General features: G+C 36.2%; 1 protein-coding gene across 2 annotated transcripts in view; it reads right to left on the bottom strand.

Annotated features, from left to right (window-relative positions):
* rasa3 (RAS p21 protein activator 3) overlaps positions 1-17,500 on the bottom strand; it is a 127,354-nt gene that overhangs the window by 14,811 nt on the left and 95,043 nt on the right. For both annotated transcript variants that reach the window (XM_061974725.2, XM_061974726.2), the window contains exons 10-18: positions 16,457-16,613; positions 13,834-13,982; positions 9,745-9,859; positions 9,610-9,684; positions 9,419-9,542; positions 7,036-7,142; positions 6,871-6,948; positions 2,054-2,131; positions 1,689-1,762 (exon numbers count right to left, since the gene is read on the bottom strand). In XM_061974725.2, the coding sequence (XP_061830709.1) occupies positions 1,689-1,762; positions 2,054-2,131; positions 6,871-6,948; positions 7,036-7,142; positions 9,419-9,542; positions 9,610-9,684; positions 9,745-9,859; positions 13,834-13,982; positions 16,457-16,613 (957 nt within the window). The remainder of the gene's footprint in view (positions 1-1,688; positions 1,763-2,053; positions 2,132-6,870; positions 6,949-7,035; positions 7,143-9,418; positions 9,543-9,609; positions 9,685-9,744; positions 9,860-13,833; positions 13,983-16,456; positions 16,614-17,500) is intronic.

The following is a 17,500-nucleotide window of genomic DNA, read 5'->3' as shown; positions in this document are numbered from 1 at the left end:
ATCAATGTTGCTATGAATTATTGACATATTCAAAGCTCTAATTAATTAACATAAAATATTACACTTTGAAATATTTTTTGGGGAAAAATGCTGCATATTTTGTGCTTGCCATTAATAAAACTAAGTTTTCTAAGACAAAAAGAGCAAAACATAAACACATTTAAAAAAAAACCATAACAAACTAGTTCTAATTAAATATTCCACTTTGAAATGACACTCATCAAAGTGTTAAAAATTAGTCCGAATTATTATTTTATTTTTTCTACTTTCAATACTTCAGATCTATCAGTGATTCTACATTTTAATTATGTTTTTTTAAATGTATTTGTTTTATGCCCTTTTTGTCAGACAACTTCGTTTTTTTATATGGCAAAAACAAAATATGCAATATTTCCCCAAAAAAATATTTTAAAGTGGAATATTTGATGTGAAATAATAATAGATCAATAATTCAAAACAACATTGATTTTGATATATTATTTTTTGATCACGACAGTTTTTTTCCCATCCTACTAAAATACTGCATATTTTGTGTTTGCCATATAAAAAAAACCATTTTTTCTCTGACAAAAAGGGCATAAAACAAACACATTTTTTAAAAAACATAATAAAATAATACAAATGTATAATCGACTGATAGATCTGAAGTGTTGAAAGTAAAAAAAATGTTTATTATGAGTTATTTTTAACACTTTGATGAGTGGGGACCTTGGATCCCCCAAAAAATGTTTTGTTTTTTTAAACTGTCATTGCTCAAAAAATAATAATGAATAAAAATGTATGTTGTTATGAATTATTGACCTATTCAAGGCTCTAATTAATTAACATAAAATATTACACTTTGAAATATTTTTTGGGGAAAAATACTGCATATTTTGTGCTTGCCATTAATAAAATTAAGTTTTCTATGACAAAAAGAGCAAAACATAAACACATTTTAAAAAAACATAACAAAATAATAAAAATGTATAATTGACTGATAGATTTGAAGTGTTGAAAGTAAAAAATAAATAAATTAATAATTATGAGTTATTTTTAACACTTTGATGAGTGGGACCCTTGGAGTTTTTTTTTTTTTAAACTGTCATTTCTCAAAAAATTATTTTGCCATAAAAAACAGGGGTTTTCTTTAACAAAAAGGGCATTATATATATATGTATATATATATATATATATATATATATATATATATATATATATATATATATATATATATATATATTATTATTATTTTATTTTTTTTAAATATTTTTATTTATTTAAAAAAATCTATTTTATTTTATTATTTAATTCAATTTAATTTAATTTTTTTCAGCAACAAAAAAAAAATCTATTTTAGAATCGATTTTTCGCTATTCTTATTTGTAATGATTCTTAATCTATAAAAAAAAAATCAAAAATATATTAAAAATATATATAAAAATTATTTATAATGGTGATGTAAAAATCAGCAGATTTACTTTAGAAAATTTTACAAAGATTTTACAGTGTGCGGCCCTCAGTGGTAGAAGTTTGGACGCTCCTGTATTAAAGCCTTATGAGAAGCAGCATTAAATCTTCATGTCTTTAAACAAGTTGACTTTAGCTAAAAAAACAATCTGCGGATGTCCTTAGGGAAGTGAAAATAGCGAAATTGTGTACAGCAGTTATTAATACGCCGTTAATACTGCGTGATAAAAGCGACATACCCTTCTTTCAGCATGATTGGCGTCTCAATACTCTTCTGATCCCACTTGCCTGAGGTGGAGATGAGGTCCAGAAACTGTGGAAGATAGAAAAGATGTCACCAATGAACGCACTTCACAATACGTCAAAATATCTCTTGTTGCGTGTATACATAATTGCATTAAGTTAACCTATGTAATATAATAAAAAATAAATATTCTTGTGACATGCATTTTTTTGCACAGGGATCATTCCAGTGGACTACGGCAGTCATCATCTTTCACTTCTTGTGGGTCTCTAGCACCCCCGATACTCATGTTCATATGATATACTTCATCTTGAGTCTGAGAGGAGTTATTGCTCGACAAGAACAAAGAAAAAGACTCACATTCTTCACAGCATCCGCATACTTCTGCTCGTTGAAGTAGTCGTAAAATGCAGCCATGTAAGACTCTTTGAAATTGGCCTGAAAAAAAATAAAGAAAAGAGTCATGGGAGGGGCGAGAAAGAGTTTAGTCAGGATTTAGCTGTTAATAAATAGCAATAAGTTCAGGTACAAGAATGGAAACGATTGTCCTACATCAGAATCAGAATCAGATTAATTGGCCAACTAAGTTTAACACACAAGGAGTTTGACTTGACTTGGTCGACTTTGCTCTCTTTGTTCAATGCAAGAAACAAAGAAAAACACATGCTAATGTTAGCATGTTAGCAAAGGAGAAGTTAACATATTTTTAGTATCAAAATCGAGGATTTTTTAGGTGTAAACATACTAAATTAGTAAACATTCTAGCATTAAACTTTAGCATGCTAATATTTGATAAGTTAGCACACTTCTAAGATGGCGCCAAATATCAAAAGCCGTGATTTTTAAGTTTAAATACATAAAATTGGATAAAATGCAAGCATAAAACGTTAGCATGCTAACCTTAGCATGATGACATAGGAAAATTTCGCTTACTTCTAAGATGGTCCTAAGCATCCAAAGCCAAGTTAAGTTTATATAAATAACATTAACAAAAATTGTAGCATAAAACCTTAGCATGCTAACACAAAAGAAGTTAGAATACATCTAAGATGGCGCCATGTGTCAAAATCGAGGATTTGTAGGTTGAAACATAGAACTTGTGGAAAAATGCTAGCATAAAACATTACTATGCTAACATTAGTATGACAACAAAGGAAAAGTTTGCATAATTCTAAGATGTCGCCAAGTATCAAAAAGTCATAATATTTAGGTTTGCTCAAAACAAATTAGTTAAAATACTAGCATAAAACGTTAACATGCTAACCTTAGCATGATGACATAGGAACATTTAGTTTACGTCTAAGATGGTCCTAAGTAGCCAAAGCCATGATTTTTAAGTTTATATAAATAAAATTGTAGCATAAAACTTCAGCATGCTAACACAAAAGAAGTTAGAATACATCTAAGATGGCGCCATGTGTCAAAATCGAGGATTTGTAGGTTGAAACATAGAACATTTGCCAAAATGCTAGCATAAAACATTAATATGCTAACATTAGTATGACAACAAAGGAAAAGTTTGCATAGTTCTAAGATGTCGCCAAGTATCAAAAAGTCGTAATATTTAGGTTTGATCAAAACAAATTAGTTAAAATACTAGCATAAAACGTTAGCATGCTAACCTTAGCATGATGACATAGGAACATTTAGCTTACTTCTAAGATGGTCCTAAGTAGCCAAAGCCATGATTTTTAAGTTTATATAAAAAAAATTGTAGCATAAACCTTTAGCATGCTAACACAAAAGAAGTTAAAATACAACTAAGATGGCGCCATGTGTCAAAATCGAGGATTTGTAGGTTGAAAAATAGAACATTTGCCAAAATGCTAGTATATATTAACGTTAGTATGACAACAAAGGAAAAGTTAGCATATTTCCAAGATGTCGCCAAGTATCAAAAAGTCATAATATTTAGGTTCAAACAAAACAAATGAGTTAAAATACTAGCATAAAATGTTAGCATGCTAACCTTAGCATGATGACATAGGGAAATTTAGCTTACTTCTAAGATGGTCCTAAGTAGCCAAAGCCATGATTTTTAAGTTTATATAAATAAAATTGTAGCATAAAACTTTAGCATGCTAACACAAAATAAGTTAGAATACATCTAGGATGGCGCCATGTGTCAAAATCGAGGATTTGTAGGTTGAAACATAGAACATTTGCCAAAATGCTAGCATAAAACATTAATATGCTAACATTAGTATGACAACAAAGGAAAAGTTTGCATAGTTCTAAGATGTCGCCAAGTATCAAAAAGTCGTAATATTTAGGTTTGATCAAAACAAATTAGTTAAAATACTAGCATAAAACGTTAGCATGCTAACCTTAGCATGATGACATAGGAACATTTAGCTTACTTCTAAGATGGTCCTAAGTAGCCAAAGCCATGATTTTTAAGTTTATATAAAAAAAATTGTAGCATAAACCTTTAGCATGCTAACACAAAAGAAGTTAAAATACAACTAAGATGGCGCCATGTGTCAAAATCGAGGATTTGTAGGTTGAAAAATAGAACATTTGCCAAAATGCTAGTATATATTAACGTTAGTATGACAACAAAGGAAAAGTTAGCATATTTCCAAGATGTCGCCAAGTATCAAAAAGTCATAATATTTAGGTTCAAACAAAACAAATGAGTTAAAATACTAGCATAAAATGTTAGCATGCTAACCTTAGCATGATGACATAGGGAAATTTAGCTTACTTCTAAGATGGTCCTAAGTAGCCAAAGCCATGATTTTTAAGTTTATATAAATAAAATTGTAGCATAAAACTTCAGCATGCTAACACAAAAGAAGTTAGAATACATCTAAGATGGCGCCATGTGTCAAAATCGAGGATTTGTAGGTTGAAACATAGAACATTTGCCAAAATGCTAGCATAAAACATTAATATGCTAACATTAGTATGACAACAAAGGAAAAGTTTGCATAGTTCTAAGATGTCGCCAAGTATCAAAAAGTCGTAATATTTAGGTTTGATCAAAACAAATTAGTTAAAATACTAGCATAAAACGTTAGCATGCTAACCTTAGCATGATGACATAGGAACATTTAGCTTACTTCTAAGATGGTCCTAAGTAGCCAAAGCCATGATTTTTAAGTTTATATAAAAAAAATTGTAGCATAAACCTTTAGCATGCTAACACAAAAGAAGTTAAAATACAACTAAGATGGCGCCATGTGTCAAAATCGAGGATTTGTAGGTTGAAAAATAGAACATTTGCCAAAATGCTAGTATATATTAACGTTAGTATGACAACAAAGGAAAAGTTAGCATATTTCCAAGATGTCGCCAAGTATCAAAAAGTCATAATATTTAGGTTCAAACAAAACAAATGAGTTAAAATACTAGCATAAAATGTTAGCATGCTAACCTTAGCATGATGACATAGGGAAATTTAGCTTACTTCTAAGATGGTCCTAAGTAGCCAAAGCCATGATTTTTAAGTTTATATAAATAAAATTGTAGCATAAAACTTTAGCATGCTAACACAAAATAAGTTAGAATACATCTAGGATGGCGCCATGTGTCAAAATCGAGGATTTGTAGGTTGAAACATAGAACATTTGCCAAAATGCTAGCATAAAACATTAATATGCTAACATTAGTATGACAACAAAGGAAAAGTTTGCATAGTTCTAAGATGTCGCCAAGTATCAAAAAGTCGTAATATTTAGGTTTGATCAAAACAAATTAGTTAAAATACTAGCATAAAACGTTAGCATGCTAACCTTAGCATGATGACATAGGAACATTTAGCTTACTTCTAAGATGGTCCTAAGTAGCCAAAGCCATGATTTTTAAGTTTATATAAAAAAAATTGTAGCATAAACCTTTAGCATGCTAACACAAAAGAAGTTAAAATACAACTAAGATGGCGCCATGTGTCAAAATCGAGGATTTGTAGGTTGAAAAATAGAACATTTGCCAAAATGCTAGTATATATTAACGTTAGTATGACAACAAAGGAAAAGTTAGCATATTTCCAAGATGTCGCCAAGTATCAAAAAGTCATAATATTTAGGTTCAAACAAAACAAATGAGTTAAAATACTAGCATAAAATGTTAGCATGCTAACCTTAGCATGATGACATAGGGAAATTTAGCTTACTGCTAAGATGGTCCTAAGTAGCCAAAGCCATGATTTTTAAGTTTATATAAATAAAATTGTAGCATAAAACTTTAGCATGCTAACACAAAATAAGTTAGAATACATCTAGGATGGCGCCATGTGTCAAAATCGAGGATTTGTAGGTTGAAACATAGAACATTTGCCAAAATGCTAGCATATGTTAACGTTAGTATGACAACAAAGGAAAAGTTAGCATATTTCCAAGATGTCGCTAAGTATCAAAAAGTCATAATATTTAGGTTTAAACAAAACAAATTAGTTAAATTACTAGCATAAAACGTTAACATGCTAACCTTAGCATGATGACATAGGAAAATGTAGTTTACTTCTAAGATGGTCCTAAGTAGTCAAAGCCTATATTTTTAACTTTATATCAATAAAATTGTAGCATAAAACTTTAGCATGCTAACACAAAAGAAGCTAGAATACATCTAAGATGGCGCCATGTGTCAAAATCGAGGATTTGTAGGTTGAAACATAGAACATTTGCCAAAATGCTAGCATATGTTAACGTTAGCATGACAACAAAGGAAAAGTTAGCATATTTCCAAGATGTTATTTAGGTTTAAACAAAACAAATGAGTTAAAATACTAGCATAAAACGTTAGCATGCTGACATTTAGGTAGCAAACTTCTAAGATGGTATCAAAATCCATTTTTAGGTTTATACGAATTAAACTAGCAAAGACGCTAGCATAAAAATGCTAATATGGAAGAAGTTAACATACTTCCAAGATAGTGCCAAGTATCAAAATCCACAATTTTTAGGTTTAAATATACAAAATTAGCTTTGAAGCTATCAAAATCCATGATTTTAAGGCTTCAACATACAAAAAGAGGTAAAATGCTAGTGTAAAGCGTTAGCATGCTAACGCTAGCACATGGCCTGATAAAAGGACTACCAAAAGTGGCGAGGCAGTTCTATTATGTTACGACAGCATGTCCGGTATACACAGTACTTGTACAGTCAAATATAAAAAAGTTAAAATGCTAACAGTTAGCGTGCCTAGCCAGCTAGCACGTCCTGGGTAAAACTCACGGATTTGGACTTTGCCAGACTTCCCAGGGTCTGGATGGTCTTGGATATGAGGGTGAGGGTTCTGGATGTGGCGGGATCCTGCAGAGCAGAGAACACAAATACAGTTCAAATAATCGATAGTTATTGAATAAGGAACGTTTGTTGCGAGTCGTGACTGCGACTCACCGGATGGTGCGGCCGTAAATGAAAGAGGTTCGGTGAGAGGATGGCCGGAGCAAAGAAACGCAGGAAGATGAAACTGCTCACTGCCGTGTATCGCACATCTTGGTCCACTGCAGGAACCACAACAACGTAAATATCGATGCGTTATTTGTCTTTTACTGACTGTTACACCAGTATTTACCAGTGGCTCTTTTGGTCAATAATCGCATTTCAAAGTACCAAAGAGTACTAGTCATGCGCCCATCGGTCGGACACCGATCCGTATCGGACAGTTTTTGTAATGTTATTTTTAACCCCCCGGCTGACAAGCGACTAGCGGCTAAATATGTGTCTCCATACACCAAAGCTTATAATATTCACCTCCATTACGGGAAATAAACTACATGTCTTAATATCTTAAGTATCATTATAAAGTGTCATTATCACTGAGGGATAGCATGCTAATCTAATGCTAATGCTAAACATGCTAATCACTAAGCTAGGTTAGTTTAGCTTTATTTGAGGGCTAAAACCAAAGGATTATTGATATTATTGACTTTGTTTTGCCCAAACAATTGTATGTAATAATAAAAAAACTAGTTTAAATATTGTGTTGATATTGTTCAACTGTCAGTAGCACTCGCCATAAATAAGTAGAAAACATTACAGTTAATACAGGTGATTGGTTTCATGGTATCGGCAGTATAAAACCCTGTAAGGATCACCACGAATGAGTATTTATGTTTCAGTATTTACTAGTGTTTCTTTTTGTCAATAATCGCAATTCAAAATACCAAAGAGTACTAGTCATGCGCCCATCGGTCGGCCAACGATCCATATCGTACAGTTTTTGTAATGTTATTTTTAACCCCCCGGCTGACAAGCGGCTAGCAGCTAAATATGTGTCTCCATACACCAAAGCTTATAATATTTACCTTCATTACGGGAAATAAACTACATGTCTTAATATCTTAAGTATCATTATAAAGTGTCATTATCACTGAGGGATGAGGCTAACCGAGAGCAAGCATGCTAATCGCTAAGCTAACGGCTAAGCTAGTTTAGCCGTTAGCTTAGCTATATTTGAGGGCTAAAACCAAAGGGTTATTGATATTATTGACTTTGTTTTGCCCAAACAAATGTATGTAATAATAACAAAATGAGTTTAAATATTGTGTTGACATTGTTCAACTGTCAGTAGCACTCGCCATAAATAAGTAGAAAACATTACAGTTAATACAGGTGATTGGTTTCATGGTATCGGCAGCATAAAACCCTGTAAGGAACACCCCGAATGAGTATTTACGTTTCAGTATTTACTAGTGATTCTTTTTGTCAATAATCGCATTTTAAAGTACCAACTAGTCATGCGCCCATCGGTCGGCCACCGATCCGTATCGGACAGTTTTTGTAATGTTATTTTTAACCCCCCGGCTGACAAGCGGCTAGCAGCTAAATATGTGTCTCCATACACCAAAGCTTATAATATTCACCTTCATTATGGTAAATAAACTACATGTCTTAATATCTTAAGTATCATTATAAAGTGTCATTATCACTGAGGGATGAGGCTAACCGAGAGCAAACATGGTTTATGTTTGGGTGCCTTTTTTCAGGAACACTAATACCAAAAAGTCACAATGTCCAATAGAGTTCTAAAAAAGTTATGGCAGACCGCTTAAAAAAAAACAGAAGGGAATTTTCCAGTTTCTCACTGAATGGGACACCCAAAATGTACATGAAAATAAAGAAAGTGGGATTTACAATATTAACTATGAACAATAAAACACTGAATATTAACAACATATGAATATCTTTTACTTCTCAGACCAGCTCCTCGATAGTTGCGTGTCTTTTACAATCAAGCAAAACACAACAAAAATGTAACAAACAGCAAAATATGAATGCAAAGTGTAATAAACACCTACATTATGATATATTATTACTTTTATGCAGACATTTGTTGTAAAAATTTGCTTCCGCATCTGTTCCTGACACGTGCTCTGAAAACAAACCCCGCCCACTCTGCTTTGTTCCTGGTCTGAGCTGCTGTGACGTGGATTACCGTAATAACTCCTATAACACTCAAAAGTGAAGATGTCAACCATTGAAATACTTTCTGTAGTTCAAGACTTAAAAACAGCACTGCACATCATAATGGCGGCGACAGTTTTCATGTTAAAGGTCTAAAAAAATTATGTAGAACTTAAATGGGCCGCATGTGGCTTTAGACACAGTGTGGAGGCCAGTGAGTTCATTTCACTTTGACCCTTGAGAGCCGACTGCGGCCACAAGGAGGCAGCAGAGTACAAAACATGCACAGGCAATCCAGTATGAGGGCTTTTTGCTGTGCTTGTGAACACATTTGCCATATTTGGCACTTCCTGCTCATGCAGGCGGCGGTTACCTTGGAAACGCGTGGCGGCCGACTCTCGCAGCGAGAAGAAGATGTCACACATGACCGTGGGACAGCTGACGCCCGAGGTGGTGATGACGTTGAAGATGCGGTCCACGTAATGTCGGAGGTTTTCCTGCGGAGGGTGGGAGCGGGTTAGGAATGTCGGATAACCCTCAAACGCACCGTCACGCGTTTCTCACTCGATTCGTGTCCAGGTTCTCCGACTCCTTCAGCTTCACTGGGTCGATTTCACACGACTTGTGTTCTGCGCAGATCTGTGGGGATGTACGGGATTACTTTTCCACCAAAAACGGTATTTGGTGGCAAGTCTGTACCTCGTCTATGATGGGTTTAAGTGTGACCTGCAGGTAGTGCATTCCTGCCAGCTTCATGGTCTCGTCGATGCATTTGGACGTCAGCGAGTTCCCCCGGAAAATGGTGTTTGGGTCCCTGCATGGGGAGGAAGATTACAATCTGCATGACCAAAACAGCAAAACATTTACTTTTTGACTTTTTAGTCAGATGAACCTGCTGGGTTTTAGAGAGATTTTTTTGTTTTATTTATGGAACCGAACAAAAAAAAAATTAGAATTCTGGTTGAACAAAATCACAAATCTTATACATCCCAATTCTAAATTGATTCATCATTTTCAAAAATCTATTAAAAAAAAAACAATACATTTTTTAAAAGATGTTTTAGGCTATCTCTGTGCAACAAGAAGAAGCTTTTTCTAACTGGTTTTGAAAAATGTTTACTATAATTATTACACCAAATAATACATTGCGAGAATCGTGTTGGATCGAGTATCGATTCTGAATCGCAACGTCAACACAGGAATCAGATTAAATGGCCAAAAATTCACAAATCTAAAAAAATTATATTTGCAAAAAAAATAAAAAAAATTGCAACGCAAATAAAGTTACAAACAAAAATAATGGCTTTGAAACCCAAACACTAATAATTTTTTGTAACGAAAACAGGGATTTTTAAAATAAATAAAAAATTTGCAGACAACAAAAAATTTGCAAACAAAAATTATTGATTTGCAAACATAAATAATATTTGTAAACCTCACCCCCGAAAAAAAACAACTGCAAGCCAAAATATATTTGCTAACAAAACATATTGGATTTGAAACCCAAAATATTTTTGGAACCAAAAAATTGATTTTGAAAAAATAAAATAAAAAGATTTACAACCCCAAAAAGATTTTCAAAATAAAATAATGGATTTGAAACCCATACACATTTTTGTAACAAAAACAAATAATTTGCAAATAAAAAAAAAGATTTGCAACCAAGAAATTATTCATAACCCTCAAAATTTTTCGTCACAAAAAAAAAATCGCAAACAAAAACAATTTGCAAAGAAAAATAATGGATTTGCAACCTAAAAACAATTTTTTAAAAAATTAAATAAAATTATATATAAAGTTTCATTTCATTTCATTTCAATGCATTTTCTTTATTTTCATGACTATTTACATCGTAGATTGTCACTGAAGGCATCAAAACTATGACACCTGTGAAGTGAAAACCCTTTCAGGCGACTACCTCTTGAAGCTCATCGAGAGAATGCCAAGAGTGTGCAAAACAGTAATCAGAGCGAAGGGTGGCTATTTTGAAGAGCTAGAATATAAAACATGTTTTCAGTTATTTCACCTTTGTGTGTTAAGTACATAACTCCACATGTGTTCATTCATACTTTTGATGCCTTCAGTGACAATCTACAATGTAAATAATCATGAAAATAAAGAAAACGCATTGAATGAGAAGGTGTGAGTAAACTTTTGGCCTATACTGTGTGTGTATATAATAATAATGGATTAGATTTATATAGCGCTCTTCTAGACACTCAAAGCGCTTCACAGAGAAGTGAGAACCCATCATTCATTTTTACAACTCATTCATTCATCATTCATTCACCGGTGTGAGCGGCACCAAGGTCAAGGACACAACAGCAGCGATTTTGGATGGTAAGCTGCGGGGAGCGAACCTGCACCCCTCAGGTTTCTGGCACGGCCACTCTACCCACTACGCCATACCACCCAGTATGTATATATATATGTGTATGTGTATATATGTGTCCTGGGCATGACGTTAACGTGCATCCGGCAGTGGAGGCTCCTCTATGGGGTCTTGGGGCACTAGGAGGTTAACCCCTTTACTACTGTGACCCCAAGTGGCCCTTGGCAAAGGCCTAGTACCTGACTGCCCCCAAGCCAGTGATACGGTGAAGACCTCAACGGCGGAGCAGGCGGAAGAGAGTACATTTAAGAACTACCACAACGGCTGCGATGGTGGAAGAAGGCTGCAGCAGAAAAGGGTCCCCAGTCGTCTTGGACTCCATGCCACTGGACTCTGACCCGATTCTGTCAAGGATCGTGTGGTGACTGTCTGTGCACCAGTCTGCCCACATAAAACAAAGTCACGCACAGGCATCCTCCATAAAGGGATACACCCCTACCAGGATCGTCATACTCGTTCGAGTGACCGCCGATGATGATGTATATATATATATATATATATATATATATATATATATATATATATATATATATATATATATATATATACATGTGTGTGGCGACTTGTCCAGGGTGTACCCCGCCTTCTGCCCGAATGCAGCTGAGATAGGCTCCAGCACCGCCCGAGGCCCCAAAAGGGACAAGCGGTAGAAAATGGATATATATATATATATATATATATATATATATATATATAATTTTTTTTTTTATTAAAAAAATTCAAAGCGTGAGAAAATGGATGGATGGATATATATATATATATATATATATATATATATAATTTTTTAATATATTTTTTTAATTAAAAAAATTCAAAGCGGTAGAAAATGTATATATATATATTAGAGATGCGCGGTTTGCGGGCACAACCGCGGAGTCCGCGGATTATCCGCGGATCGGGCGGATGAAATTTAAAAAAATTAGATTTTATCCGCGGGTCGGGTCGGGTCGGGTCGGGCGGTTGAAATAAAAAAAAATTAGATTTTAAATAGATTCAGGCGGGTGGCAGTTAAACCAATTGGGAAATATATATACATAGTTAAATGTTGTTACCCACATACGAAAAACGAGCAGGCACCTGCAGCATATGCCACAACAGAAGAAGAAAAAAAAAAGAGATGGACACTTTTACGGAGCGGAGAAGGGACGCCTCGCCGGGGTCCGGGACCGAGGCCCCTTCCCCCGAGAGGGGCCCACCGGGAGCCGTAGCTGAGGCGATCCGCGAGAAGGGCCCGACGCACGTCCAGGGTCACCACCGCGGCGAAGGCGGACGAGGCGGGGTGTCGGTGCGGTGGGCCGGCATCACGCGCAGCAGGTAAGCAGCTTACCTGCCCGCCACCCCCGTGGCCGGGGGCTCGTAACAGGGTTCACTCCGCGCGCTCCGCCCGCGCAGCTTACCTGCCCGCCACCCCTGTTGCCGGGGGCGCGTAACAGGGGTCACTCCGCGCGCAGTGCGCTCACGAAAGGGGTGGGGCTCACCCTGGTTGATATAGACAGCAGGACGGTGGCCATGGAAGTCGGAACCCGCTAAGGAGTGTGTAACAACCCACCTGCCGAATCAACCAGCCCTGAAAATAGATGGCGCTGGAGCGTCGGGCCCATACCCGGCCGTCGCCGGCAGCGAGACGCACTTGGAGGTGCGCTCAGCGCGGCTCCCATATGATTGCGCACTGGTGTGCGTCTGGGTCGTGACAGCGTGGCACGCGAATGTCTGTGCTGCATTGGATCAGTCTCCTTTCTTTAACAGGCAAAAGCTTTATAACCTCACTAATGCCTTGCATCGTCTATATTAGATATATAACAACGGGCGGGTGCGGGCGGGTGCGGTTCTGATCAAATGTTACATCGGGTGGATGGCGGATGGTTGACGACTTTCTGATGCGGTTGCGGATGAAATAATTGCCTATCCGCGCATCTCTAATATATATATATATATATATATATATATATATATATATATATATATATATATATATATATATATATATATACTGTATATATATATATATATATATATATATATATATATATATCCATCCATTTTCTACCGCTTTGAATTTTTTTTATTAAAAAAATATATAAAAAATGATATATATATTTTTTTTATTTTTTTTAATTTTTAATTAAAATCCATTATTATTTGTTTGCAAATACATTTTTTTGGTTTCAAATCCATTTTGTTTGGCTGCATAAAAAGACACAAAAGTCTCTCCATAGTGGCCACGCTACCATTCACACATACATCCTGATGACCTCATTTCTTTGAGCTAATTATTCACGCCTGGCGGAGCACAAGATTCAGCAGCAGTCGCACGTGATTTAAAGCGACTCCCCACTTCACCACGCTCGACTCCCATATGCCGATAAAGAAATGTCGCTAATATATAACACACTCACTGCGTGCGGTTGACCTCAGATTGAGCGATGGCACTGATGAAAGGCACGATCTTGCCGTAGTGCAGGAAGAGTCGTACAAGCGGAATGGCGGCTTCTTGCTTCTCTCGACACACCTCCCCCAGGATGTTAGCCGTGGACGCCGACACCGGCTGCACGGAGACGGAAGAGAAAAGGCATGACAAGATGCTACAGGTCTCTCCATCTAATACTGATATCAGCTAAAACAAAAGATGACATCGGCTTACGTCTAACAAGGTAGTTCTTGTATTTCAGTCAAGTCATTTACAAAAGGCAAACATGGCAGGCGATAGGCTACTAGGAGCTTGCAGCTACACGACAGCTAAGCATACAATAGCACACAAGCTAGTCGTACAAAATAAAGTCGTCTTAATTGACCAATAACATATTTTAGTATAAACAAGCAGGGATGTGAATTTTACAGCAAGTCATGATTCATTTCAATTCCGATTCTTCAAGTAACAATTCGACTGGGAATCTATTCCCGATTCAAACCGATTTTGGCAAAATAATATTTGGTATAGAAATAGTAATAAAACCTTGTCAAAACAGGTTACATAGCTACTTAGACAGTAAGTATGCCTCAGACTGGAAGTCTCTCCAGAGAGTGGTGAAGACGGCGGAAAAGATTATCAGGACTCCTCTTCCTCCTATCCAAGAGATCGCAAAAAGCCGCTGCCTGACCAGGGCTCAGAAAATCTGCAGAGACTCCTCCCACCCCCACCAAGGACTGTTTTCACTGCTGGACTCTAGAAAGAGATTCCGCAGCCTCCGAAGCAGAACCTCCAGGTTCTGTAACAGCTTCTTCCCTCAGGCCGTAAGACTCTTGAACGCATCATAATTATCCCCTCAATTCCCTCCAAAACGGATTAACTCGCCGGAATAAAAAGACAATATAACATACATCCATAAACGTGGATGCATATGAAAAAGTGCAATATATTTATCTGTACAGTAATCTATTTATTTATATATGCACCTTATTGCTTTTTTATCCTGCACTACCATGAGCTAATGCAACAAAATTTCGTTCTTATCTGTATTGTAAAGTTCAAATTTGAATGACAATAAAAAGGAAGTCTAAGTCTAAGTCTAAGTAAGTGTGGCTATGAAAAAAAAACTGTCTTTTTAAAAATGTATTCAACCTCTAAAGGCTTAGTGGCCACATGCGTGGACAGCACCTTTTAGCTCTTATTTCCAAAACTGTGTACACTACTGAATTGGGGTCTTATGGCCACTTATGTGGACACTTATACTGCCATCTGGTGGTGTCAGAAGAGTATAACATACAATGGAATTTGAAAAAAAAAAAAGGATAAAAATAAGAATTGTCACTAAACATGACGTACACGTTTGTGTACTTATGGACTAAGTACATCATGTCAAATGATGATTCTTAGTTTTTATTATAATTAGGGTCCAATAAGCCCAGAGAAAAAAAAGAAGCATGTACCGGTAAACAAACAGCTTGGGCCTAAAGAGGTTAAAAAAAATAGTTTTTTTTGAAAATTCTGAATCGCTTTTTTGAGTAACCCTACAAACGCGGATCTCGGGATGTAACGATATGAACATTTCATTTCACGGTTAGTCTCACCAAAATTAGCCTGGTGATCATTATTATTACGGTATTGTTGAATTTGCTCAAAAAGTGCTCATACGCACTTATAACCAAGTTTTATTTAAAACAAAATAAATACAATAAATAAATAGCAACACAATTTTATATCAGAATATTTTTCTGGCTACTTAAAGGGGAACTGCACTTTGTTTTTTTTAATTTTGCCTATCATTCACAAACATTATGAGAGACGAGAATACATTTTTTTAAATTTTATTTTGCATTCTAACATGTATAAAAAGTCTCGTTCTTGGTGGTTAGCAATGCAGCTAACGGGAGCAATCGATTCTGCCACTAAATCACTTTAAAAATGCATCCAAAAACCGCCAACAATACTTCATTTACGTTCCGTAACCTGTATAATAATTAAGCTGTAGCAACATTGTTATTGTGAGAGTAACCATTTTTCTAACACATCGTCTTGCGACAGCATGATACAATACGGCATTAGCCGTAAGCTAGCTGGGGTAAGAGATAAGCTAGCATTTGCGTCAGCAGCTGAATGGCTTTTGAGTTCGTAATGCACAACACAATGTGATACGACACCAGTCTATAGTGAAAAACATGAACAATCATATTACAGTACCTGTAAAGCATTAGCCCACATTTCATGTTTTGTTTGAACAGCGTATGTAGTGTGCTGTGTGTATCATGATCAATATTATAGTGACTCACTCCATGGACAGTTGTGCGTTTGGTCCAGCAGGCCGGGGAAGTTTTTTTCCGGTTTATTTTGGGTAATCACTCCATTTATGTCAGCATAGCTTGGCTCCAAATTCCACAAAAGTGGATTCGAAGATGGTTAAAAATACATAGGTTGATGTTTTCATACCTGCCATTGTTCTCTGAGTCTTGATCAAACCTTTTCTAACTTTCCAGTGTACATAAAATGTGCTGATCGGTATCAGCCAGTAGTCAAGGCTCCAATGTCGGTACCAGAAGTGAAAAATTAGCATGGGGCCGGCCCTAAAAGATACTTTCACACACCTGTGCGTTGGCAGAATGCAGCAGCAAATCTCTGAGCGGGGTGTAGTGCTCGGACGGGAAGACGTGGTCTTCTGTGTAAACGATGTTGAGACGCAAAGACCCCAGCTCTTCCACCTTGACGGACTTGCCTCCATTCTCCCTGGGCTGGAGATAGTACCTGGGGGGGGCGTCTTACGTCAGTGACAGGCAAACACCAAGATGATTGATTGCATATATCTGCTATGACCACAGCAATAAACATACTGTCTGATTAATAAACAAACACGAAGTAGAATTTAAATTGAAGTTCCAACTGATCATTTTGGTGTATCACAGACTGTTGTTACACAGCAGGGGTCGACAACCCTAGAGGTTTTGCAAATCAAGGTCAAGGTCAAGGTTCAACTTTATTGTCCCCGCGGGGAAATTTGTCTTGGGCACAGTGCATCATTGCTTTCTTAACATACCCAAAAACAACAGAACAAAAACACAAGCACAGACACAACCACAACCATACAACTAACATTTAAACATCAGAACATGGAGCTTGATAGACATAGGTGGCACTTTGATGTCGGCATAAAATCTACAGTATGGAGATAAAGATAAAGTACCAATGTGCATTGCACTAGAGCTCATGGATAAAGTGCTGTGTGCTAAAGTGCTTAGTTCTAAAGTGCTATGTGCTAAAGTGGTATGTGCTAAAAAAGTGCTAACCTATGTATTAAAATTCTATTGCACATTTTTGGTCAGCTTAATGGAGGCTGGAACAAATGATAATTTAAGGCGGTTAGATTTGCATAGTGGGACCCGGAGTCTTCTCCCTGAAGTAAATGTATGAAAATGAAAAAAGACGGGGGGGGGGGGAAACATATTTTTTGTCTTCATATGGTTTGAGATAGGCTCCAGCACCCCCGCGACCCCGAACGGGACAAGCGGTAGAAAATGGATGGCTGGATGGATGGTTTGTGTAGAAGGACAAACATGACACAAACCTTCCTAATTGTTAGAAATCCCACTGTTTATGTCAAACATGCGCCGTTTTGCCCTACTGATTTTGGCGGT

This window comes from Nerophis lumbriciformis, linkage group LG15, assembly GCF_033978685.3.
Source record: "Nerophis lumbriciformis linkage group LG15, RoL_Nlum_v2.1, whole genome shotgun sequence".
Taxonomy (NCBI): Eukaryota; Metazoa; Chordata; class Actinopteri; order Syngnathiformes; family Syngnathidae; genus Nerophis; species Nerophis lumbriciformis.
This window is presented reverse-complemented; position numbering and strand designations above follow the sequence as displayed.